The sequence below is a fragment of the Ovis aries genome, chromosome 11, assembly GCF_016772045.2.
Source record: "Ovis aries strain OAR_USU_Benz2616 breed Rambouillet chromosome 11, ARS-UI_Ramb_v3.0, whole genome shotgun sequence".
Classification (NCBI taxonomy): domain Eukaryota; kingdom Metazoa; phylum Chordata; class Mammalia; order Artiodactyla; family Bovidae; genus Ovis; species Ovis aries.
The window spans coordinates 21,791,493-21,818,034 of record NC_056064.1 but is presented as its reverse complement, the minus strand read 5'-3'; the positions used below and the strand labels follow the sequence as shown (position 1 = coordinate 21,818,034).

At 47.1% G+C, this 26,542-nt stretch overlaps 2 protein-coding genes across 3 annotated transcripts in view; one reads left to right on the top strand and one right to left on the bottom strand.

Moving 5' to 3' along the window:
- The window catches only part of NXN (nucleoredoxin), a 160,369-nt gene extending 154,457 nt beyond the window's left edge, over window positions 1-5,912 (bottom strand). The window contains 1 exon segment of the mRNA XM_027975166.3: window positions 5,455-5,912. Coding sequence (XP_027830967.2) covers window positions 5,455-5,814 — 360 coding nt within the window. The 5' untranslated portion in view covers window positions 5,815-5,912.
- A 13,912-nt stretch (window positions 5,913-19,824) lies between these two features.
- Window positions 19,825-25,561, top strand: TIMM22 (translocase of inner mitochondrial membrane 22). Of its 2 annotated transcripts, none has more exons than XM_027975173.2 (4): window positions 19,825-20,085; window positions 21,947-22,143; window positions 22,889-22,961; window positions 24,993-25,561. In XM_027975173.2, the coding sequence occupies exons 1-4, from the start codon at window positions 19,848-19,850 to the stop codon at window positions 25,067-25,069; spliced, it is 585 nt and encodes a 194-aa protein (XP_027830974.1). In that variant the 5' UTR covers window positions 19,825-19,847; the 3' UTR covers window positions 25,070-25,561. The 2 variants fall into 2 exon arrangements, with proteins under 2 accessions (XP_027830974.1, XP_060251292.1); XM_060395309.1 differs by lacking the exon at window positions 24,993-25,561 and adding an exon at window positions 23,485-23,780.
- Window positions 25,562-26,542: the final 981 nt, after the last annotated feature.

Here is a 26,542-nt window from a genome sequence, read left to right as displayed (position 1 = left end):
CAAACTAGTTCAGAATGAGGCCAGCCCTGGGGCCCCAGGTCCTCATAGGAAATAAAGAAGAACCGCCCCTTCCACGGTCCTCCCTGCCCGCCCCCCCCCCCCCGACTGAGGGACTTGCTCACCCCCCACCCCAGCTGTATACAATACAAAGCCTTCTTTCTCCAATTTGCTCAGATATTAAAACAAGGCCTCAAACCACAAGGCACAGTGATAAAAAGGGGGTGGGATGGGGGGGGGAAGAAATGAGTAAATTAAATCAATGATTCTAACCTCAAAACCCACTGCTTTCCTCTGTGCTCTGGTTCACTCCCAACCTGTATCAGAAGAGGAATCGATCAGCAAGAGCTGTGGACAGCCAGTGGGTCAGGCCTGAGCCACTAACTAAAAGATGAGTACTAAACCCCAAATGGCGACAGGTCTGAACAAACCTATCCTACAACATTCCAGAGCTGGGAAGGGAGGCGGCAGTTAGGCAGTGAGGTTTCTACAGCTCCGGGGACCGGGCACCATCCATTTCCCACGTGAAAGAGCAGTAATCCTGCCGCCCCCATGCCGCCCAGATTTGAGCAGCCAGGATCTGCAGAAGACACGCCTAATGGCTTTGGCAAACCACAAAAACGACCATCCAAGTGCATAATTAATCTCTCTCAAGAAGGGTGCCCCATCATCTGAAAGCTCTTATCCTTTATCATGCCTGGCTTCCCTGCCTGGCTGTCTCAAGTTTCACTGGCAAATACAAGTACGAAGCTCAGTAAAATATCAGCACAATCAGTACTTTCAGGGACGTTGTTTCTAACATTTGTTTGCTTTTTTTTCATTTTTCTATATCTTTCTCCTTGATTGTAATCTCTTTGCGAGTGATTCTTGATCGGATCCTTGTATGCTTATAAAAGTCATTTATTTGAAAAGTTAGAAACACACCTCATCACAGTTTTGTGAGTATGTAATGTGATATATACCGAAGGCTCACATATAAAATGAATGACTAAAAAGTTCACAGCCATTTATTAACAAATAATAATTGCTAGCACTTACTGAGCACGCATGATACACCAGGCACGTGTATATTATCTTGTATAATCTTTACAGTAATCCTGTTAAGGCGGGTCCTGTTGTCATCTTCATTTTACAGGTAAGGAACTTGAAGCACAGAGAGGTAGGGTAACTTGCACAAGATCACATAGCTAATGAACGGCAGAGGAAGGATCTAAACTCAGGCAGATGGACAAGAGTCTGTATTTTCAGCCACTACACTAGATAGCTTCGTTAAGCAAAGTAGAAAAACAAGATTTAAAAATTCTTTACAGATAATGGAATGAGGAAAAAGCCTCTCAAGGAAAAGTGCTCCTATTATTTTAATCAGACTGTTGTCTTTTATGAGATGGATCCTGGAAACACAGTCAACAGAGGGAGCTGTCCTGGCTGGTCCAGGCTCCTTATGAAGAAGGCAGAAAAGTCCACTGTTCACAGCCGTGCCTTTTCACCATCTTTTATCACCTGCAGAGTGGTGTGTCAGTGTTGCAGAAATCATTCTCTTGGTGGCTTAGGGTGCTTGATTAGAGGGAAGAAGAGTTCGGAGAGATGGAGCTGTAAGACTGTCAGGAATGGTACCAAATCTTGGCCCATCCTAAAAGCCAAGGGATTGAGGTGAATTCTAAGCCAAGTCTCTGACTCAGTCTGAACCACAATCACCCAGAGCAAACAACCGACTCAGGGTACAGGAAGATACCACTTGCCCTGGCTGAAGAGGGTGGACCAGAGATGCTAGACCAGAACCCCCGACTCTGACACTCCCCTGCTCCAACTTTCTTGTCCGCTTTCTGTGGGGCAGGAAGTTCTAGGACCAAGCCAGGGCCCAGCAAACCTGTCCAGAGCAAGACCAGTGGTACTGCATTTTTTCATGTCAGGGCGCACACGCCGATCAAATGTTTTCCATCAGGCATTCAGCCCAGGCATAAATGGGCTTCTCTGGTGGCTCAGTGGTAAAGAATCCACCTGCCAATGTAGGAGACTCAGGTTTCATCCCTGAGACTTGGGTTCCATCCCTGGGTCGGGAGGGTTGGGATGATCCCCTGGAGAAGGAAATGGCACTCCAATATTCTTGCCTGGGAAATCCCATCGACAGAGGAGCCTGGAGGGTTATAGTCCATGGGGTCACAAAGAGCCGGACATGACTTAGCACACATGCAAAGGAGTAGATCAAATCCCTAAAGTCCAAATGTTCACCATTTTCCAACTATTCATCACATTTTCTCTCCAGAAATCTGAAAAACGTCTATTAACAAAACAAAAAACAAACCTACTTATTAAAACAAATCTAACTGCCTTAACTTTAGGATTATATGTTTCCTGACAACAGAACTCTTATGAAAGCACTCAAAGTTCTATTATCATCTAATAATTTCTACACAGCTATTTATATGTGTGCTTGGAAGCCAAAAAATGAAGCTTCAATTACCTTTGCACTGACCACGAAAGCAAGCAGAAACAGAACAATGTTCCATAAAGAATTCTTTTTTTTCAAAGATGCGGGAATCCTATTAGCTGGTATTCTCTCACAGTTTCAATCAAGGTGAGAGAAGCCAGGCAAAATGCAGTTTTAACATATATGGTTATCCCTGGACTTTCTTACTAAATAAGGGGGAAATTAATAAAAGAAGAAAAAAATACCACACAGCATTTTCTTTCCCCACCATAATTTTTCAATTTTCTTTAGAGAAATGCCAGCCAATAACTAATTAGAACCATATCCTTTGTTATCCCAATGGGAAGTATACGAATGGTTTTAAGAATAAATGTTAATGAGAACTTGAAAAAAATTAGTAATCTGGAACTTTGGTTTCCCTTCAATGTAAAAACAAAATCCTTTCCTTTAATGCTATTTTTATCGTTGGGTGAAACAACAGGGACAGGGTCCATCAACAAGAAGGTAAGTGACCACTGAGTCAGTACCCTGAACTGGGGGTGTCCTGGGTTTTTCACTATTATCACAGAATTGGCATCACAAGCACACAGATTTCTCAGCACCCCGATTTCAAACGAGAGACAAAAACTCAAAGTTACAGAAAAGGAATGCTTTTACATCTCTTTGGTTTCAAGGGAGAGAATAATTTCTTCCAAAGTAAGTACACAGCTGTTATAATTTCCAAGAGTATGTTTTCCATAAGAAACCCAGCCGGATAGAGCCTTTTTACCTGGTATGTCACCATGAAAGAGAATGTTACTAGGATCAAATCTTAAGTTGCCTATTCACGAAAATCCAGGGGCAGAAACTACCTTCTCAAAAAACGGGACTGGTTTTGAACTATAGAATGTGAGTCAGAAAAACTCCGAGCAAAAAATAAGTTGGTAAGATGCTAACACACCATGGTGAGGGCATGTGCCAGCAAACTGAAGTGCATTTTCAAATCAGGGTCTGCCCTGTATCATCTAGACCCTCATCTTGGTGGAATGAACAGGTACAGGCCGGGGTCACAAACCACTTTTTGTGTGTGTACGCAAAAGGACTTGGTCAGACATAGTGAAGCAGGCATGGCTTGTTGTCGCTGTTGTTCTTCAGTCGTCCAGTCATGTCCAACTCTTTGCGACCCCTGAGACTGCAGCATGCCAAGCCTCCTGTCATTCTCTGTCATCCCCTTCTCCTCCCACCTCCAATCTTTCCCAGCATCAGAGTCTTTTGTCACGTTAAATATTCTTTTTGAAAAAAAAAAAAAAGGTTTAGGCATTTTCATAACATCTCAATTTGCTCCTTTTTTACTATCCAGAAAATGTATTTCCATCACTTACGGGGGAAAACATAACAATAGGCCTTAAGTCTGTAACATTTTACCATCATTGTGTATTTGCAAAAGCTAGAAATAATTTGTAATGCCCAATAAGGACAGTACTTTACACAGACTTTGGTCTACAATAGATCTAGGCCATAATAATGAAAACATTTCTTGATAAATCACTTTCTGGACATTACTCCTCCCCAAAAGGATCATAAAAACTATCACTGAGGAAAACAAAGGATTCCCATGTTTTAAAGCAAAAAAGGACTGGCTATTCCTATTCCTGCACTGTACCAAGCAGGTAAGTCAAATATGGGCAAGATCATCTAAAAAGTGGTGAAAACGCAAAGTGTTGCCTCTGTGTGGTTTGTGAGACCATGTTTTTCCAATGCTAAATTTACAAACTCTATTTGTTAAACTGTGTTTCAAACATTGCTTCTGTGGATGATTTACTTGAGACGTATGGGGCCACAGTATAGGCCTTTTACTCTCACTAAATCTAAATCATGCTTCTCAACAAGATTCTATAGGCATTAAAGAAACACATGGCATGCCCTTACCATCCTCCGGAGTGGAATCTAAACGCTCCCAGCAGAGCCCTTCTGTCCACTCCATAAACAGAGATTCTCCTCAGGAAAGAACCCCGTTGGATTCACACGTTGCAGCAGGCATACTAATTAAGCAAGAGCGCTCCAAAACTTTTTCTGTTTCGATTCATGGCAAAATTTCCTGAATTCGTTTTATTAAAACAGACATCTTCATCCAACAGACACACTCAAAAATCCAAGCTAATTTCAGCAGCAAACTCGGGGGAGAGGAGGGGTTGAGAAGTTGACAGAGGAGTGTAAATTTCCCCCATTCTCATTCTTCTGGTCAGTCTGCACTTAAGGAATCGGTTCAGCGTTTAATTCGATGCCAAGACACCAGTGGCCCACCAACCAAGCCACTAATAGCCACACGGACGGGTCTGGTCCAGTGCCCGGGAGGTATCAGGAGGGATGGCTGGCTGGACAGCCAGACAATGAAAGGCTCCCTGGTGGCCTCTAGTTCAGTCCGAGGGGGGAAAAGGGGGAGCGGAGGGAGGGCAAGGGGAGACGACCAAGCTCCCTTCTCGCCCAAACCCACGGTCAGCGGCCGACACCCCCACCCCAGGGCTCCGGGGGACCCGCCCTCGGCCACAGCAGGAGGTAGCCTCAGGAAAGCAGATTTCTCTCGGAGAGAGAGGAAACTTCCTGGTTCGGGCATTATGGGTAGGGGGCCGGCGCCCTACCCCCCACCACAGGTAGCCGCGGGGAGTCGAGGGCTGAGGGAAGGAAGGGGCCCCCTCCCCGCGCCTCAGCCCGGGGCTGGGGGTCACCGAGTCCGGATCCCCGACCGCAGCCACCCGCTACGGGAGGCTTCCAACATGTGGGGACCCGGCCCTCGACTCCCCAGGACATGAGTCAGGGTCCCGGGGGCCGAGGGGTTTCAAAGTTCCCCAGCGGGCGCGGCCTGGCATCGACACCGAGTTGCCGCCGCGGGAACCCCGATCCAGCAGGGTCCCGCGACGCGGGGCGGGCAGAGGTAGGGGACGCTGAGGAGCGGCAGGGGAAGCGCGTGCACTACAGGAGGGGGCAGCGGGGGCGCCGGGGGCCGCGAGGACCAGCTCCCGGGAACGCGCGACGAGGCCGGCGCCGCTCACCTTCCTGTGCTTCTCCTTGTAGGGTAGCGCCAGCCACGGCATGTCCCGCACGAAGTCCTGCCATTGCCGCTGGTCCTGATCCGAGGACACGAAGACGATCTCCAGGCGGCGCCGCGGCTCGGGCTCCGCCGACGCCCCGGCCCCCGGCCCCGGCCCCGGCCCCGCCGCCGCGTCCCCCCGCAGGCGGCCGTAGAAGGCGGCCAGACTGGCGCTGAGCTGCGCGCAGGGGGCGCTCAGGCTGCAGCCGAAGTAGAGCCCGAGCAGCGAGATGCCGCGGGCGGCCAGCGAGTGCACGTCCACCTCCTCGCCGCCACCAGTCACTAGCTTCTCGCCCAGCAGCTCCTCCAGGAAGCCCGACATCCTGGCCCACCGCAGCCCGGGCTCGCAGGCACCCGGGCGGGCAGGCGGCGGCAACACCGCTCCCTCGGTCCGCGCGGCGGGCGGAGGCGGCAGCTGCTGCGGCGTCGGCGGGCACAGGCGGGAGGGGAGCCACGCCCACGCCACGCCCACGCCACGCCCCCTCACCACGCCACGCCCCCTTTGTAGCAGAGCTTGCCTCCCGAGCACTGGCTGCGGCCGGCGGCGCGGGCTCCCGCCGCGTAGCCGAAGTGCTCCCGAGATAGCCCCGGCGAGAAGGCTGACCCGAGACTCTCCGGTCTGTCGGAAATGCCTGGGACCTAAGTGAAGAAAGCAGAAGGGGCCGCTGAGCCAGGCTTTCCGAAGCTGCAGTCCGCGCAGGCCGGGCTTGGCCTCTCCCTTCCCTCCCATTTCCTCTTCGCTCCCGAATTCCAAATTCTCTCCGGAATTCTCCAAAGATTCCCACCCGAGTTCTCTTATCCCTCCTTGTTCTTCTTCCCTGCACTCTCCCTACCCACAGCCTATCCCGTTGGCCGTTTGTACCCCCACTGATCTCATAATACTTGTAGGACTTAACCGTCTTCACACAATGTTAACTTGGTCCGGCTAGGTCTTGCTGATCTCTCTGTGTACGTTTTGTGTTCTCTACCACAAGAGGCCGGAAGCACGCCACCTCTTGTTTCTTGCGTAGCTTCTGATCCAGTGATGGGCACATGGGAGGGAATCCATAAGTACTTGTGGGTTGATCGCAGGTCGCAGTGTGGATTTCAGTCCCCAGGTCGCCGCGGTCATTCCTCACCAGCGAGTGGCTTTCTTCCATCTCCACAAATATAGGCAACAGATGCCGCGGCATCTCTAAATCGATGCTGGCTGCTCTCCTGAAACGGTTCCATAGCTTCTACCCAAGTCTGTTGATAGTTGAGAGAAATTCTATGGATTTTTTTTTTTTTTTTTTTTTGGCCAGCTGGCGAGATGCTACCCTATGCTTAAACTGAACCTGGATTAAACAGGTGGTCTGTGGCAAGTCTTCCGGCCTCCCCCCAACACATACACGAAAAAAGAAAAATTATACCATGCCCACTAGCAACAGAGGAACAAGAACGTGCCAGCTCAGCTACCAACAACCCAGTGAAAGAAAAGAACACCCCTCTCACCGCCCTCCCCCGGCCCTTTGCAAGTTATTTCTTGGGCATCCACCGCCATCTAGTGGAAAGAGCAAGAAAAGACAGGGATACCAGCAACCAGGCAGAATATTTGTATTTTATAGCTGCTTTCCACACACACAAACACACACACACACACACAAATCATAACCCGCTTTACAAGAGTTCATTTAAACCTCATAACATAACCACAAGCTTTTTGGCACAAACATAAATTTTAATGCCTAAGGTTCCCAGTTTTTCTGGAATAGAACAAGGAATTCTACTGGTTCTCAGCTCAGTGAAATGTTACCACAGAAACTGGTAAAAGAGGTGGAGGTGGATACCACGGGTGGACTGGCAATCTCTTGAATGATAGCCACTTTCTCAGTATCCACCTAACACTGCTGCTCATTTCATAAGTAGGCTCTTTGGATTGAGGATTGCCTTTAGGCAGGCGAGAACCCTATGACAAAGGCGAATTCTGAGTTCATTCTGAGTGTCCTGGCAAAATTCTGTGTGACTGCAGAGACAGTATTATTACCAACACATGGAAAGCATCACTTTTTAGTGAAAACATATAAAAGCCATTAACATAACAGACATTAATTTGTTAGATATCTTTTTGAAATTCTGGAAATGCCCGTGAATTGCATCAGATGCGATCCAAAGCATGTAAGACAGACTTCTATACCCTGATGCTTTCAAGTGAATGCTGAAGAGATGTAAGAGGACCATAAGCATCTTATTGATGCCTAGAGACAAAGTATTTGTTGTGGAGGGAGGTGAGGAGGGAATTTGGGGGATTGCAAATTGGGGGAAATAGTGAAGTCATTACTATAGTACTTAACTCTGGTATACTAGGTGCAAGTCTGTATAAAAAGGTGGTTTGTTCAGCATTTTCCTTTTATTATTTTACAGGAAAGCACTTTCCACTGGAGTGTGTCCAAACCAGCATCTGGCACCTGGGGAAGTGAGAGTTTGAACATACTGTGCATGAAATATAAATAAAATTTAGAGAATTGTTGGTGCAGCAGGCCCTGGTTACATGCCAAATATTGCAGCTGCCTTTTAAAGGGGTGTGGAAAGAGGGGATTTGCAATGGAAATGATTCCAAAATCATAGTTCGAGTGGGTGTTTGTTATAAGAAGAAGCCTGAAGGACTCTCTGGGCTTGTCAAAAGCACGCTCTCTGAATCTGCGGTTCAAGAGACCCACTTAAAGAAAATACCCCTACTGGTATTTAGCTAATTATGTCACATGAATTTACTGACTATTCTGCAAACTATTATTGTTTTAAAATATGTGTTAAGGAACCACAACATGCCTGACATTTATAGCACATACACATTATAGAGTTTTCCTTTTGAGAAATTGCATTCTAAGGCATGTGATATCACACAAAGCATGCACTGAACAAATACATATTTTTAATCTGTAAGATTCATGAATCACATTCCTTGGTCTTCAGGACTAGAAGCATACGTGCACAAAAATGTATCTGTGTTGGGACATCTCTGGCAGTCCAGTGGTTAAGACACTGTGCCTCCACTGCAGGGACACAGGTTCGATCCCTGGTCAGAGAATTAAGATCTCATTGCCACATGCACCAGGTCAAAAAAAAAAAAAGGATGTATATGTACAGATAGTTACTGATACATTGGTGAACTTAAAAAAAGACTGGAAAACTGGAAAGAGCCTAATTATGTATCAGTGAGGAGGAATAAAAGATGGCACATTCATCATCTGGAATACAACCTAGTCACTGAAAAGAATTAAGAAGATTTCTGTATACACTGTATCAGTCTTATGTTCGCCAGAGAAAGAGAACCAACACAGAGATTTGCTACAAGAAATTGGTTCACATGATCATGGAGGCTGAGAAGTCCCAAAATCAACAGTCAGCCATCCAGAGGCCCAGGAAAACTGATGGTATAGTTAATTCTAGTCTGAGTCCAAAGGCCAGAGAATCAGAAGAGCTGATGGTAGAAGTTCTAGTCCCTATTGAGTCCAAAGGCAGCAGGAGACCTATGTCCCAGTTCGAAGGTAGGTAGAGAAAGTGAATTCTCCCTTACATTTTCTTCTATCTGGGCCTTCAACTGATTGGATGAAGCCCACCCACATTGGAGAGGGCAACCTGCTTTACTCAGTCTACTATTTCATGTGCTGATCTCATCCAGAAACACCCCCACAGACGTACCTATAATAGTGTTTAACCAAATATCCATACCCCAGTCAATTTGACACATAAAATTAAGTATCACAAGCCTCAGTTCAGTTCAGTTCAGTTCAGTCCCTCAGTCATGTCCGACTCTGCGACCCTATGAATTGCAGCACGCCAGGCCTCCCTGTCCATCACCAACTCCTGGAGTTCACTCAAGCTCATGCCCATCGAGTCAGTGATGCCATCCAGCCGTCTCATCCTCTGTCATCCCCTTCTCCTCCTGCCTTCAATCTTTCCCAGCATCAGGGTCTTTTCCAATGAGTCAACTCTTCGCATGAGGTGGCCAAAGTATTGGAGTTTCAGCTTCAGCATCAGTCCTTGCAAAGAACACCCAGGATTGATCTCCTTTAAGATGGACTGGTTGGATCTCCTTGCAGTCCAAGGGACTCTCAAGAGCCTTCTCCAACACCACAGTTCAAAAGCATCACTTCTTCGGCGCTCAGCTTTCTTCACAGTCCAACTCTCACATCCATACATGACCACTGGAAAAACCATAGCCTTGACTAGACAGACCTTTGCTGGCAAAGTAATGTCTCTGCTTTTTAATATGCTATCTAGGTTGGTCATAACTTTCCTTCCAAGGAGTAAGCGTCTTTTAATTTCATGGCTGCAGTCACCATCTGCAGTGATTTTGGAGCCCAAAAAAATAAAGTCTGACACTGTTTCCATTGTTTCCCCATCTATTTGCCATGAAGTGATGGGACCATATGTCATGATCTTCGTTTTCTGAATGTTGAGCTTTAAGCCAACTTTTTCACTCTCATCAAGAGGCTTTTTAGTTCTTCACTTTCTGCCATAAGGGTGGTGTCATCTGCATATCTGAGGTTATTGATATTTCTCCCGGCAATCTTGATTTCAGCTTGTGCTTCCTCCAGCCCAGCGTTTCTCATGATGTACTCTGCATATAAGCTAAATAAGCAGGGTGACAATATACAGCCTTGACGTATTCCTTTCTCTATTTGGAACCAGTCTGTTGTTCCATGTCCGGTTCTAACTGTTGCTTCCTGACCTGCATACAGGTTTCTCAAGAGGCAGGTTGGGTGGTCTGGTATTCCCATCTCTTGAAGAATTTTCCACAGTTTATTGTGATCCACACAGTCAAAGGCTTTGGCATAGTCAATAAAGCAGAACTCACAAGCCTACCCCTTGTCAACTTGGCACCCATATGTATCTCCTTAAACTATACTTTCTCTCCAAATAAAGATAATACCAAGATCATGATCCCACATGCCACGGAGCAACTAAATTGGTAAGCTACAACTACTGGGACTGCATGCTCCAGAGCCCACACATTGCAACTGCTGCGCTGGAGCCCCCCAAAAAAGATCTGCATAATGCAACAAAGATCCTGAGTGCCACAACCAAGACTCAACACAGCCAAATAAACACATATGTTTTTAACAATGAGCCAGAGTGCCCCATGTTGTGTGGCAGCCCTGATGGGAGGGGAGTCTCGAGGAGACCAGATACCTGTGTATATGCATGGCTGAGTCCCTTCACTGTTCACCTGAAACCATCACAGCATTGTTAAACGGCTATGCGTGCATGCTCCGTCACTTCAGTCATGTTTGAATCTTTGTAACCCCTGTAGCCCGCCAGGCTCCTCTGTCCATGGGATTCTCCAGGCAAGAATATTGGAGTGGGTTGCCATGCCCTCCTCCAGGGGATCTTACTGATCCAGGAATCGAATCAGCATCTCCTGAGTCTCCTGCATTGCAGGCAGATTCTTTGCCACTGAGCCATCAGGGAAGCCCTGTGTTAAATGGCTAAACCCCAATACAAAGTAAAAAGTTTTAAAAAATGGGCCAGAAAAGGAAACCTAAATGAGAAATATACTGTCTCCAAATACCAGGGCATGCTGTAGCCTAGTCAAGTTGACACACAAAATTCACCATCACATACACTGGTATGACATCTCTCTGAGATGTAACACAAGAGAAAGTAAGGTGCAGAATATGTAGAAAATAATAAGTAACCACTTGTAAATTTTTAAGTGGAGGAAAAAATGTATATATATATATACATAAATGTAAAGTTTATATAGGGATGAAATATATCTGGAAGGACAGTTAAAAATAGTAACAGGTTGCTTAGGGAAGGAAATTGAAGAACTTTGGAATAAATGGGAGAAAAATCTGGAAGGTATTATTCTAGTCCAAAAAGAAAGTATATTTTGAATTTTCAAATAAGAACCTATTCAAGGTTAAGATGCTGCAAGTGGAGAAAGGAATATTTAAAGAATATCAGGACATCTCAGAAGAAGAGACAAAGTGTTTCACACACACATAAAATTCAGATGCCATTAAAACAAAGCTATTAGCACACAATGAACACTTTGATCATAAAAGTTTTCCAAGCCCACTTACTTCAAGAAATAAGTGAGTCAACAAAATTTGAGTAAAAACTGATTCAAGCAAAGTATTCCTTTTCGGGGAGACGGGGGGCATACTGCAAGGCTTACAGAATCTTAATTCCCTAACCAGGGATTGAATCTGGGCCCTTGGCAGCAAAAGCCTAGAGTCAACCACTGAACCAACAGGGAATTCCTTAAAAAATGTATTCCATTTAATTGGAAGTTCCCTGTAAAATGATTTTACCTGTAAATTAATTCTCTAGTACAGTTTTTGGCATCTCCGTTATCTTTTCTTTTTTTAAAACCTGGTCTTTGGTGGCAGATGTACTGATAAGGGAAATTGTTTGATAGAGAGGTGAAAGAAGCAAAATATGGAGGCAAGGTTTGACAAAGATCAAGACGAGGGAAGGGAGGAGCTTCCCTGGTGGCCCAGTGGATAACACTCCATGCTTCCAATGCACGGATAATGCTCCATGCTTCTATTCCTGGTCTCGGAACTAGACTTCATGTGCCACAACCAAAAAAGATCCTGCATGCCACAATGAAGATCAGCGATGCCATGGACTGAAACATAGATCCAGTGCAGCCAAATAAATATTAAAAAAAGAAAAAAGATGAGGGAAGGGAAAGAGGGGTGTTGTCCTCCCTGGTTACAACAGTAGTGTGCTCCTTCTCTTTCTGGCACCCACTTGATATGTAATTTTAGGAATTCACCATCATAGTTCTTTCTAGATTTCATTTTATCCCTCAGCAAAGCGGGAGTCTGGTCTCTCGTTTTTCAAGCCTTGTAATTCTTGTCTGAGTCAGAAATGCGAAGTGCTACAAACACATTATGCATATTTATGTTTGCCTCCAACACTTTTCAGAGCAAATCTCAGGATTACAACTTGTCATCGATGTGACCCTACTGCAGATATAGCAGTGTGTGTGATTCATTACACAAGTATTCTGGAGTCGGCTCTAACCATCCACCAGACTGCCAGGCTATAGGCCAAATTTCCAATTCAGCTTTTCATAAGCAAAGCCAAAGCAACAGCAGAAGAGATAGCAAGCAAGTCTGATTGTTGAGTCTGGGTGAATCAATAAAGCCTCCAAACAATTATGCTGTGGAAGAAATCTGCTCCAGAATGTTAAGCCCACCCTTCAGAATCAGGCTGGAGTCTAAGGATTTGGCACTAGAGACAGTATAGGACACCTCCGTTGTCAACATGGCTATGTTGTAAGTAAAAGGCATAAAGAATTAAGAAATAAAAATAAACATTTTCTGGGACTTCCTTAGTGGTCTGGTGGCTAAGATGCTGCACTCCCAATACAAGGGGACTGGGTTCAATCCCTGGTTGAAGGAATAGATCTCACATGCCACAACTAAAGATTCCACATAATGCAATTAAAAGATCCTGCATTGCCCCAACTAAAAAGTATCCTCTGTACCACAGTGAGGATTGATAATCCTGTATGCCACAACTAAGACCCGGTATAACCTAAATAAGTTTTGTTTTTTTTTTTTTTAAGATGGAGAACAGTACGGCAATTTCCTAAAAAACTAAGAGTAAAACTATCGTATGAGCCAGCAATCCCACTACTGGGCATTTACCTTGAAGAAACCATAATTGAAAAAGACACACGTATCCCATTGTTCACTGCAGCACTACGTACAATAGCTAGGACATGGAAGCAACCTAGATGTCCATCGACAGATGCAAAGATAAAGAAGTGTGGTACAGATACACAACGGAATATTACTCGCTGTATTTCTACAGCTTTTTGAGTTGGTTCTAATGAGGTAGATGAACCTAGAGCCTATTATAGAGTGAAGTAAGTCAGAAAGAGAAAGACAAATATCATATATTAATGCATATATATAAAATCTCAAAAGATGGTACTGATGAACCTATCTAAGGTTGATAGAGACGGTGACATAGAGAACAGACTTTTGGACAGTTGGGAAGGAAGAAGGTGGGATGATTTGAGACAGTAGCATTGAAACATATACATTGCCATATATGAAACATATATGAAACATACCTGTGTAAAATGGATAGTCAGCGGGAATTTGCTGTATGTCACAGGGAACCCAAAGCTGGTGGGTGCTCTATGACAACCTAGAGGGGTGGGATAGGGAGAGAGGTGGGAGGGGGGTTCAAGAGGGAGGTGACATGTATACCTATGGATGATTCATGCTGACGTGTGGCAGAAACCACCATAATATGGTGAAGCAATTATACAATTAGAAATAAAATTTAAATATATGGTGGTGGTTTAGTCGCTAAGTCATGTCCAACTCTTGTGACCCCACGGACTGTAGCCTGCCAGGCTTCTCTGTCCATAGGATTCTCCAGGCAAGAATACTGGAGTGGGTTGCCACTTCCTTCTCTAGGGGATCTTCCTGACCCAGGGATCAAACCCAGGTTTCCTGCACTGCATGCAGGTTCTTTACCAACTCAGCTACCAGGGACTTCCTACATATATATATATATATATATATATATATATATATATATACACACATACATATAAACATATACATATATATGTATATGTATGTATTGTGCTATGCTAAGTCACTTCAATTGTGTCTGACTCTTTGCAACCCCATGGATTAAAGCCCACCAGGCTCCTCTGTCCATGGAATTCTCCAGGCAAGAATACTGTATATATTTACACTTGACTGAGAGCTGGGCACAAATCAAAGAAATGACAAGGAGTCCTAAAGTCCAAACTCACCTCACAAACACTAAAGACCACACGTTATTGAGAATGATTCTGAGCCACCACTTCCAGATCCAGATCAGATTATAGAAAGCAGACCACTGGAAATGGAAATGTTCGGGAAAGCACTAAGCTTAGACAGAAGCATATGTCTTCCTGGGCACAAGCTGTAGAAGCAAAGCATCGAATTTAGACTTTACCCTGACACAGAGAAGAATTCTGAGCAGGGCACACGATCACGCTTTGGTGCTGAAAGACCATCCTGTGGATGGTTTGGAGAAGAACAAGGGAGGAGGCATGCCCAACAATGAAGAGTCAGTTATTAGGTGAGAATTGACTAGAGGGCTTCCCTGGTGCTCCAGGGGTTAAAGAATCTGCCTTGCAATGCTGGGGACACGAGTTCAATCCCTGCTCAGGGAAGATCCCACATGCCTCAGAGCAACTAAGCCTGTGGGTCACAATAACTGAAGCCTGAACACCTAGAGCCCGTGTTCTACAACAAGAGAAGCCTGGACACCGAAGCTAGAAAGTAGCCCCTGTTTACGGCAACTAGAAAAAACTTACACACAGCAATGAAGATCCAGTGCATCCAAAAATTTATTAACTATTTTATAAAAAGAAAATTGACTAGAGGCTAAATCAGAGCATTTGGAAAATGCTTGCCTGGAAAATCCCATGGACAGAGGAGCCTGGTAGACTGCAGTCCATGGGGTCGCTAAGAGTCGGACTCGATTGAGCGACTTCACTTTCACTTTTCACTTTCACGCATTGAAGGAAATGACAACCCACTCCAGTGTTCTTGCCTGGAGAATCCCAGGGACGGGGGAGCCTGGTGGGCTCAGAGTCGGACACGACTGAAGGGACTTAGCAGCAGCAGCAGCAAATCAGAGCAGTGAGTCTAAAAAGGAAGGATGGGTTTAAAAAACATTTAAAAGGTGTATAGGAGATGCAGGAGGAATGGAATCTAAGACTAATGGAGCACATGGAAGCACCATTCACCCCGGTGGGAAGCTCAAGATGAGCAGGTTTGAGGAGGAAAATAAGTTCTAACTCAGGTCCACCTGAAACCTGCAGCCCTATAACAGGATCTGACTGTGGGTGCTCGATAAAAGCCACACCCTCTTAGATGAACCCTCTCTTCTGTCTCTCAGATCAGCTTCCTTGACCCTGGGGAGCCTGATTTGGAAATCTGACAGTTTGAGTTTTTTTTTCCTGGCTAACTGCTGCCCTGATGAGTTCAGGCTGCTCTTTGCTCTTTTTCTTTTTCGAGGTTTAGTGTGTTTATTTCTTTATTTTGATCTTTGCTTTCTGAGGCCTCCTACTGGGGTGAGAGGCTTCTGTCCTTTCGCTCCCAGTTTACTGTCCATTTCCTGCCAACCTCACACTGGTGCTGCCTCCTGAGTGCTCACAGAGCCCATTTGGGGACAAAGTCTCTTCTCTTGGATGGAGGGATGGAAGTTTCCCTCTAAAACCCAGGCTGGCCTCAGCATCCTGAGTCCCGGTCCAGCTCTCAATCCTACAGCTTCTTCCTGTCCATACCGGGCGCTGACACCCAAGCAACGCATTCAATGACAGGCTCTTATTCCTCTGTCTGCTCAGAGGCCTACCTGCCAGTGTTCCTTGCAGATCAACAGAGCTCACAAATGACTGAGCTGTGGCTAAATATGTTATTTACAATCGAAAATAATACCTGCCCTGCCTGGACCCAGGCCGCAACAAAGCTGCATGCCTGCTGTGCCCCTCCTAGGAAAGTTCCTTCTTCAACCCAGAGCACTCCAGGCTTTCTCTTTCATCTATCGGGACATGGAAAACTTTGGCTTTGGGGATGGCGGCGAGTGGGTAAAGGGATCACTGATGGTTTTGTGCCTGTTGAGTGAAGCAATATGGCAGTACATCCAGGTAGGGGCAGCCTCTGCTCAGGTGCGGTGTCTCACCATCATTCCTTCCTAGCCAGAAACTCTAGCCAAACAGGTGTGCCAGGCTTCAGGTGGCCCTCTGTTAACGCTCACCCACTGCCTTATGTGACCACATGTGACAGGTGGTGCCAGAATTGTACCAAGTCTTTTTTGAAAATGTATTTATTATTTTATTATTTATGTTTGGTTGCACTGGGTCCAGGATCATACCAAGTCTTGATTCTCAAATATCCTTGGATTTCTTCTCTGACCTACATTCCTCACATGAAGACAAAGCCATCCTGGGGATGCTGGTGGATACTGTCACCTTCTCGGGGTTCCTGAGCATCTGCTCCAGCCAGGCTCCAGCCACTTCTTGTTAGTATCTTCTTCCATGAGTTTCTCAGCTGCCATATTTCCATGCTTAGTTCCTAGCTGTCCTCTGATTTTGAAGGACATGGATCAGGGCCCTTTAAATACAAAGTCACTTATCCAGTACCCACCATCCAGTGTGACTCAGTTGGCTACCTATGTGGCCAGACCTCCTACCAGCAATGGGACTATTCAGACTAATCGCTGTTACCAAATTCACATACAACTCAAATCCACACAGGACACACTGCGCCTTTCAACTCAGACCTCCTCTTTCCAACCCACTCATGCTATTTCTTTTACTCCCGGGCTCTTGACATGCCAAGGCAATCACAGCAGCCAGGCTCTCCCAGACACCCAGAGCAAGAGATGATCAGGCCCTCCTCCAGTGTGGCCCCTCCCCATCTGTGCCAGTACTCTTGCCTGGAGAATCCCATGGAGGGAGGAGCCTGTAAGCTATAGTCCATGGGGTTGCAGAGTCGGACACGACTGAGCGACCTCATCTGTGCCACTACCCATCAGTCCAAGTGATGGGTCATCAATTCAGGGCATTCTGACTTCTCTGTGAATCTCATTTATCATGAAGTGTCTCCTGTTCTCTCTGACCCACTGAGATGCTGCCTCAACCCTGTATCCCCATGGCCAGAACAGATAACCTGTAACGTGAGAGCGATTGGACTCCCGTGAGGCTGTGGCCAGATAAAGTCCCTAGACAGGCAAAGGTTCAGGTCAGGGAAACAGACATGGGAAACCACTTCTTACTTGTGGAATATGCTTGAAGAGGTTCAAGCTTTCCATCAGGTGAAACCCATTCCAGCTATGGAAGGAGATGGGTGGGGGAAGAGAAGTAGCGGATCCGGGTATCTGTGTCTCGTTCTGTGATCCAGGCCATCATGTTCCAGAAAACAGGCTGGAACATGTTCCAGGCTTCTCCCTGCCTCACCATGGTACCACAGCTTTAAAAAAAATTTTTTTTATCTTTGCCTGCAAGTGTCTTTGTTGCTGCATGCAGGCTTTTTCTAGTTGCAGCAAGCAGGTGACTTTGATTCCACTTGCTGACTTTGATCTCACCTGCACTCTGATGCAGACTCCTCATTGTGGGACTGATTCTCGCTCTCTAGCTCATCCCATGGATTGATTGTTTAGATCGTTCCTTGCTTTCCAAGGCCACCTTGCCTGAGACTTGCCTAGGGGTCTGTCCCAACTTCTCTCAGATCCAACTTTGGCTCTTAAGACCTCTGTGTGAATCAGAACCCTGGGCCTCTCACTCTTCTGGAAGGAATGGGTGGTTGGCAGGGTGTGCTGAGTTAAAGATGCCTGTAGGGAATGCCTGGTTCCCGTGCTGATGAGAAGGCTCGGAGCTGGAGATGAAGATTTGGGAGTCACTGCTGCAGTACAGGGGCTTACCAGGTGGCACTAGTGGTAAAGAACCTGCCTGACAATGCAGAAGAGACACCAATTCAGTCCCTGGGTTGGGAAGATCCCCTGGAGGAGGACATGGCAACCCACTTCAGTATTCTTGCCTGGAGAATCCAATGAGCAGAGGAGCCTGGTGGGCTACAGTATAGGGGGTCGCAAAGAGTCAGACACGACTAAAGCGACTTAGCACACGCGCGTGCATGCACCCTGAAGTACAGGTGGTAGTAGAAGTCAGGAACGTGGATGAGCTGCCCAGGCGGAATGAGGATAAAGGATGAAGCCCCAAGGGGACCAACAGGAAATGGTCAGGTGGAGAGGTGTCAGCACAGAAGACTGACAAGCTGGAGAGGCTTTGGCAAAACTAGGAGAGAGGAGCTCCACAGAAACTGAAGAATCTTCAAAGCAATGATGCGTCAACAGCAGCAAACGCAGCTGAGCCGGCAAGTGCAATGAGATCTGGACTCAACAACTGGGAAGCTACCAGTTAGGATGAGTGGGCTCATGGTCTGGTGGGAACTGAAGCAGGGTGAACTGTAGGTTCTGCCTGGTGACACAGACAACTCTGGCTGCCCAAGGGGTCTCATCCTCTGTTGACTGGCTACCCTCCCCATCTCCTGTTTCCATTTATGTTTCTCTTAGCTGATACAACCAGATATGCTGCAAGTCTGGATCAATACAATAGTTTGGGATCCATTTTGGTACCATAGAAACTACTGTGAAAGATTTCCTGGGTTCATACACGGTGCTATCTCTCAGTTAACCTCCAGGTTCTGAGTTTGCAAGCTAGTAAACACTTTAGGTGATTCAGCATAATTGAAGTGGCTTTCACCGCAATGCTAGTCCCACATCGTCAACTCCATTGACGACAACTGGCTGGAGGGAGTAGCAGCCTCGGACTCCCTCGCTCTCCATCCGGCCATAGCCACCTCGTGCTTAAACTCGGCTAGCTTCACTAATTTTTTTTTTTTTTTTTTTTGGCTGCGCTGCTCGACTGATTTTTAATTCCCCCATCAGGGCTGGAACCAGGGCCCTCGGAAGTGAAACACAGAGTCCTAAGCAGTGGATAGCCAGGGGATTTCCTTTTTTTTTTTTCTTTTTTGTCTTAAACTTCACTCATTCGTTCATTTATTTTTTTGGCCCCTTCTCTCTCCCCTCAACGGCTCAATTACTGAATAAAACATTTATGCCATACATTCATATCACGTTAATTTGCAAAGCACCTCATCCCATCCGCATCTCACAACACACTCTAGGGCTGGAAAGACAGTCCATGCGGTCGCTGAGGGTCGGACACGACTGAGCGACTTCACTTTCACTTTTTACTTTCACGCATTGGAGAAGGAAATGGCAACCCACTCCAGTGTTCTTCCCTGGAGAATCCCAAGGACGGGGGAGCCTGGTGGGCTGCCATCTCTGGGGTCGCACAGAGTCGGACATGACTTAAGCGACTTAGCAGCAGCAGCATACACAGTGGCGAGGCGCGCGCACCCCCTGCTGGTGCCCCGGCGCGCTGCAGCCTCTCTGCCCTCCGACCCGTCAGGAGCTCGAGAGGTGGCGGAGACGCGCGTGCCCGCGCAAGGCTTCCTGGGAAATGTCTGGGGTGTAAGTGTCTCAGAACTACAAATTCCAGTACGCCCCGCGCTGCAGCCGCGTAGAGGGCGCTGTCTGGTGATTCGAAATCTCTTGTCAGTGTCGTTAGGGATGCCTCACAAGCCTGACTCAGTATTCACGGGAGGCTTTGGGAGAACATAGCTCTTCCTCCGGGGGTGCACGAACTGACTTGACTTCCGCGGCTCCCTCGAGCTCGCTCGGTGTGGCGAATCTGACGCTGCGGCACGGTGGCTGGGCGCGCAAGGCCCGACGGGAAGCTTGTGGAATCTGCTGCGGGAAGAAGAACGCCAGGTTTCCTAGGCAGCCACAGTCATGGCGGCGACCGCCCCCAGGGCTGGGGGCTCCGCACCTGAGGCGGCGGCTTCCGCCGAAGCTCCGCTGCAGTACAGCCTTCTTCTGCAGTACTTGGTGGGCGACAAGCGTCAGCCCCGGCTCCTGGAGCCTGGGAGCCTGGGCGGGATCCCGAGTCCAGCCAAGAGTGAGGAGCAGAAGATGATCGAGAGGGCGATGGAAAGCTGTGCCTTCAAGGCTGCGCTGGCCTGCGTGGGAGGTGAGGCGGGGCCGGGGGGGGACCTTTGGGAGGCCGAGGGCTTGGGCGGCAGCGGGATCCACTGCTCAGAAGACCACGCACCTAGGAGACGAGGGGGCCCTGGGCCGCGCGACCTTGACCCACCCCACCTGTCAGTGAACTTGAGCAGCTCCTCCCGAGACCCCGAGGTTGTCTTTCGCCTCTGGAAATTCGATCAGGGAATCGGTCCTGGGTCGGGACCTGGGGATTATAAAATGGTTGACTTCATTCATTCATTCGTTCGCTTTAAAATAATTACTTTTCAGCAAATTATTACTGAGCAGTTGTCACGTGCCAGGCAGTGGAAAGACAGAATGAGAGACGAGAGCCTTGTTCTCATGAAGCTAATATTTTAATATACACAGAAAGGAAAGTGTTGAGAAGGAGGACAGTGCTGCAGACCTGGGGCGCAGCACTTGTAAAGGTCTGGCCGGAAGTGACTTCAGGCTAGAAAAAACAGAAAGGCCAGTGAGCCCAATGTGACTGGACAGCTGGAACGAGGGGGAAAGAAGTCTGGACTTGGCATGTTTTTTGTTTTGTTTTTTAATCCTTTGAGGATTTGAGAATGTAGGTGTCCCTCCTGTGTGCTAAGAGGCTGACTACATTTGCAGGTGAGTTGAAGTCTCATTGAGAATGAAAGGAAATTAAGAAACGAATATAGTGAGGGTGGAAACGTGAAATTGAGCAGAAAGAAGAAAGATCTTTTTGGTTGGGAGAAGGCCACAAGAGGTGAGACTGGAGCCTGTGTCTTGAAGGCTTAAGAGAATGAGGTTAGACAAAGAGAAATGGCTTTTCAAGTTGGGGTGGAGTGGTGCAGGTTGAGCTTTTTGCCTGTAGGCATTAGGACAGTCATTGATGGCTTTTTAGAGTTACCAAGAGCTTGATCACTCATGGTGGAGTGTGCAAAGGGAAGGAAAGTCAGTAGGCAGGGAGACCACGTAGGAAATTTGCTGGACTGAGGTTCAGTGAGACATGGACTGGGTCTTTGTTCATCATTGTGTCTGACCCTAGATCTCTTACATATCTGTTGAAATGATGAGTGAGTCTTTGTACTGTTCCGGGGGGAAGTGATGAAGGCCCTGGGCTAATTGTGGACCTAGTGTCACAGGAGGAAGCAGAGAAACAGCCTTATGTGTGCCTGAAGTTTGGCATGGGAATGACTGGAGAACAGGAGCCATAAGCAGGGAGGTCTGGAGGGGAGGTGCCCATGATTTCATTGAACACATACTGACCTTGAGGTGGCAAGAGGACGTCCATGTGGAAATGTCCAGCAGGCTCAGGAAGGTCAGCTGTGGACCAGAGCATGGCGTTTGCCATTTGGGAACTTTGTGACCTTAGGGAAGTTAGTTTACCTCTCTGAGCCTCAGTTTCTTCAACTACAGAAAGGAATGGAAAATAGTATCTACCTCACAGGATGACTGCAAGGAACAAGTAAGGCTGGGACAATAGGCAATAAAGTGTCAGTAATTGGTACATGGTACTTACCAAATGACTTTTATGAATGTCACCATTGTCAAGGGAGTGATTTCTAAAGTTGATACCTGAACTTGACAGTTTATGTGTGAGAGTGCAGAGAGAGAAAGAGGATTAAAGACGGAATATTGAAGAATGTTAGAAAATGAAAGGAGGAAGAAACAGAAAAAGAGTCAGAGAAGAAGCTGCCAACTAGATTGATCTTGCGTTTTGTAATGTGGAAACCAGGCCAGTGGAGAGCTTCTGAGGCAAGAAGGGGACCGGGTATCCTCTTCACTGGCGGCCATCCAAAAGGTGCAATTTAAGTATGACCCTATTACAGTGATCTGAAAAACGTGCCAAGGAAATCTTCATCTCTGTTCATTTTTAGGATTTGTCTTGGGAGGTGCATTTGGGGTGTTCACCGCTGGCATTGATACCAACGTGGGCTTTGACCCCAAGGATCCTTACCGAACGCCGACAGCCAGGGAAGTCCTTAAAGACATGGGCCAGAGAGGAATGTCCTATGCCAAAAATTTTGCCATTGTGGGCGCCATGTTTTCTTGCACTGAATGTTTAGTAGAATCTGTAAGTGTCCCTGCCTTCTGAGAAAGCCTTGCCTGTTTCCATCCTGTGAGTTCTCAAGAGAAATACCCAGTGCTACTAGAAAGCAGGTCACAAGTGTCCAGTACTTGCTAGATTCAGTTTCCATTAAATGGTCCCTTATTGGAGAAGGACATGGCAACCCACTCCAGTGTTCTTGCCTGGAGAATCCCAGGGACAGAGGAGCCTGGTGGGCTGCCGTCTATGGGGTTGCACAGAGTCGGACATGACTGAAGTGACTTAGCAGCAGCAGTGTAAACTTCTTGTGAATTTATGATTTGGGCTTGCCTTTTTTTTTTTTTTGTATAGGCCAGAAGTTGGTTAATTAATTTTTTTATTATTGTTTTTGGCTGCACCTTGCAGCTTGTAGTATCTTAGTTCCCCAACCAGGGGTGGAACCTGGGCCCCTTGCAGTGGAAGCAAGCATGGAGTCCTAATGATTGGATCACCAGAGAATTCCTGGTTAATAATTTTAAACAAGAGACTTATTGGGCAACCTGAGAAGAGATTCTGATTACTTCTCAAATGTGACACTTGGCTCAGCGCTTTGGTACCATGTGCAGGAAGCATTTGTGAACACGTTCAAATTTTAGGAATTATACTTTTGAAAGAAAAAAAGGTTTCCTTTGGGGAGGGACTAAATTAGCCCGCTAGAAACCCTGTCTTTTTTTCCTTAGTTTTCTTGTCTGGCTTGTTTCTTTGGCTCTGAACTGCTCTTCTCCACCCACAGTACCGGGGAAGATCAGACTGGAAGAACAGTGTCATTAGTGGCTGCATCACTGGAGGAGCCATTGGTTTCAGAGGTTAGTAAACAGTTCTCACATGCTTTTCTTTGTGGCCTTGGACAACATGCTGAAGTTGAGATTTCCAAACACGAGTGTTCAAAGGACAGCTCAAGGCATATGTGGAACTTGATATTCTCCTTTCCTGACAAGTAAATCACATTTTCTGTTACTCAGTTTTGGAAACTTCTAGTATCTAGATCAGGGTTTCTGATCCTTGGCATTATTAACATTTTGGACCAGAGGAGTGTTTGCTGGGTGGAGAGGAGTGCTGTCCTGGCCTCTCCCCACTAGGTGCCAATAGCACCCCCTAGTGGTGACAAGTAGAAGTGTTTCCAGTGTACCTTGGGGGAATAAATCAGTGACTTCAGTTGCTCAGTCGTGTCCGACTCTTTGCAACCCCATGAATCGCAGCACGCCAGTACCCCCTGTCCATCACCAACTCCCAGAGTTCACCCAAACCCATGTCCATCGAGTCGGTGATGCCACCCAGCCATCTCATCCTCTGTTGTCCCTTCCTCCTCCCGCCCCCAATCCCTCCCAGCATCAGGGTCTTCTCCAATGAGTCAACTCTTCGCATGAGGTGGCCAAAGTATTGGAGTTTCAGCTTCAACATCAGTCCTTACAATGAACACTCAGGACTGATCTCCTTTAGGATGGACTGGTTGGATCTTCTTTAGAAAAGGCAGAGGAACAGAGATCAAATTGCCAACATCTGCTGGATCATTGAAAAGCAAGAGTTCCAGAAAAACATCTATTTCTGCTTTATTGACTATGCCAAAGCCTTTGACTGTGTGGATCACAATAAACTGGAAAATTCTGAGAGAGATGGGAATACCAGACCATCTGACCTGTCTCTTGAGAAACCTGTATGCAGGTCAGGAAGCAACAGTTAGAACTGGACATGGAACAAGACTGGTTCCAAATAGAAAAAGGAGTACATCAAGGCTGTATATTGTCACCCTGCTTATTTAACTTATATGCAGAGTACATCAGGAGAAACGCTAAGGGACAGATAGCCCCAGGTGAAACCCATGGAGAACTATATCTATCTTAGAATAAAGAACTGTCCCCATATTGAACATATGGGAAGAACATAATAATAAGTAATCTCTGGAATGTGTTGCTATGCAGGATAGTACAGAAGCATAGCTGGACCCCATTCAGCCCTGGGAAGCCCATTTGTCCAAAGAGCAAGCTCTGCTTAACTTTCAGCTCCATCATTTCAAACAGACATCTTTCTTCATACTGTGCAGTCATCATTTTAATTCTGTGTCTAAGTTCTCACAGTAATGGTTTTGCAGTTTAGGGTTCTTAGATCTCTACCCTTTGAAAGCCAAATATAGGTATCCTAGAAATGTTGGATTATCTACTGTAAGCAACCAAGAAACTGGTTCCCTGCCACTTCTCCCTGTTGGCGTATCTATCAAGAGTGCGGAGCAGGGTGTCAGTGACTTAACTTCCCTAACAGTGTCTGTCACTGGGCCACTCTCCATCTGCTGTGCCTGGATTTACCCAAAGCAAAAAAGGCTGTTTTCTCATTTTCTGAGAGGCAGGATGATTTTCTGTCATTAAAGACCTGATTCTCCTCCTCACACAGCCATTTGTGATTTATGGAGTAACTTCTCCTTTGGTCTTACCGTCTCTCAGCTTTGTCAGGGCCTTTGAGAGGCTCAGCTCCCTCTGGGAGCTTTGATCACCTTCCCAGGAATTTATTCCATAAACAAATCAGAGTAACAGGCCATATGCTTTCACTTGATTCCAAGGGCTGGTTCTGTTAACCAGTTTCCTGCCTGTGAGGAGCTATTTTCACGAGACTAGAAGTAGCGGTTCTTTGGAATGAGGAAAGTTAAACGAGCATACAGTTAGATAAAAGCACACTGGATCAGCTCGTGTGCAGAGCCTCACTGAAGTCTCCCAGCTCTCTGCTACGCTGAATGATGGGGAACATGTTCGCCAGCTTCTTTACATCCCTAAGTACCCAAACTTCCTGAGTGCAGCTTGACCCAACGTCTGTCACCACAGGTAATGTCATTTGTGTTTGCTTTACAGCTGGCTTGAAGGCTGGGGTCATTGGCTGTGGAGGGTTTGCTGCTTTCTCCGCTGCGATTGACTATTACCTACGCTGAGAACACTGGTGTCCGGCAAGGACGATGGCAGCCCAGGATCAAGGCTGCTCTGTGGAGGGCAGCTTCTGTACCACTCCAGGGCACTTGCTGCAGAGACTGAAGACATTTGTTTTCTCTCCCATAGTTGGTGTCGTGAGGGAGCTGCCTGGCTGCAGTCGGCTACCTCTGAGCAGCCACGCTCTCTGCACCTGGACTCGAGCCAGGCTGTGCGGGGTAGATACCATGCCAGATTCTCTCTTTTGGGCAGTCAAGGAGTCAGTGTGCTGACCTGTAGGAGCTGAGTCCCACAGAGGGGCAGCCCGCAGCCTGTGGTGCTGTGGGGATGGAGGGGACTTGACCCATGCCTGCAGGCATCCGTCTCAGACCTCAGGGCAGGGCCGAGTGGAGCCGTGCCGTCCTGCCGGTCATGTCATTTTGTTCAGTGTTCTGCTATCCTTGTTATATAGATATGTGTGTGTATGTATTTATATTACAGTTCAAAAGTTTGGCTTATTTTTATTTTCAAATTCCACAACTCCCCAAAATGGTACCAGGTGGCCCAAAGATTGAATTCCAAAGAGAAAGCATGAGCCAGCTCCTGAGAAGTCTGGGAATGCTCGACTCCCGGGGTCTGCAGAGCAGCGTTATCCTCACTGAGATTGCTGCAGTGGCCCAGCCTTGCCCTGAAGAAGCCTGGCCTAAGCGTGTCCTAGGACGCAGTGACATTCCACGCATAACCCTGCTGGCCTCTTCTGCGAAACCCTAGGGCTGGCTGGTGGGAATGCCTGCGGCCTGAGGCACACGTGCGTGTTCTGCCGTGACCATGGGCCCAGGCCCGCATCAAGGACAGTGCGAGGGTTGTATTGCTGTGGTCATCCTGATGACCCAGTCCCAGCAGCCGCTGGTTACAACCACTCCGTGTTCAGGAGCTGCTCTCCACCACCCTGTTCCTCTGATGTCAGGGGTTCATTACTTACTTAAACATTAGAGTTTTTGACTTGACCTGGTAGCCTTTCTCTGACAGTAGCAGCTCAGCCTAATTGTGTGCTATACACAAAAAAACACCCTTTTACAGTCGGGATCTGCTGCAGATGCTGTGTTACTCTGGTGCCTTGGTGGTGGGATGAAGATGAACTTAGGACAAGCAGGTAGCATGGTGGGGGCCTGTAATTCCAGCCGCCTTCAGCCAGTGAAGTGTCTCCTTTATTCCACTAGAATCATTCCTTTGCCTTTTTTGGCTGTCTCCCCCACTGTGGGCCGTCTTCTAAAGCTTGCCCACCCTTACCCAGAATTCAGACTCAGCTGAACCATCCAGACATTCTGAGTGTGTGTGAGTGTGTGTGCGTACATGAGTGATGATGTCAAGCCCAGCTGGTAACACCTTCCTCTGGCCTTGTCTGCTGTTGCCTTGGGAATGAGCCTGAGCTAGCGCATAAGGCTCATGCCCTTCTTGGGGGGCATGCTATAGAATGCCTGTTCCAGTCTCGGTTCAGA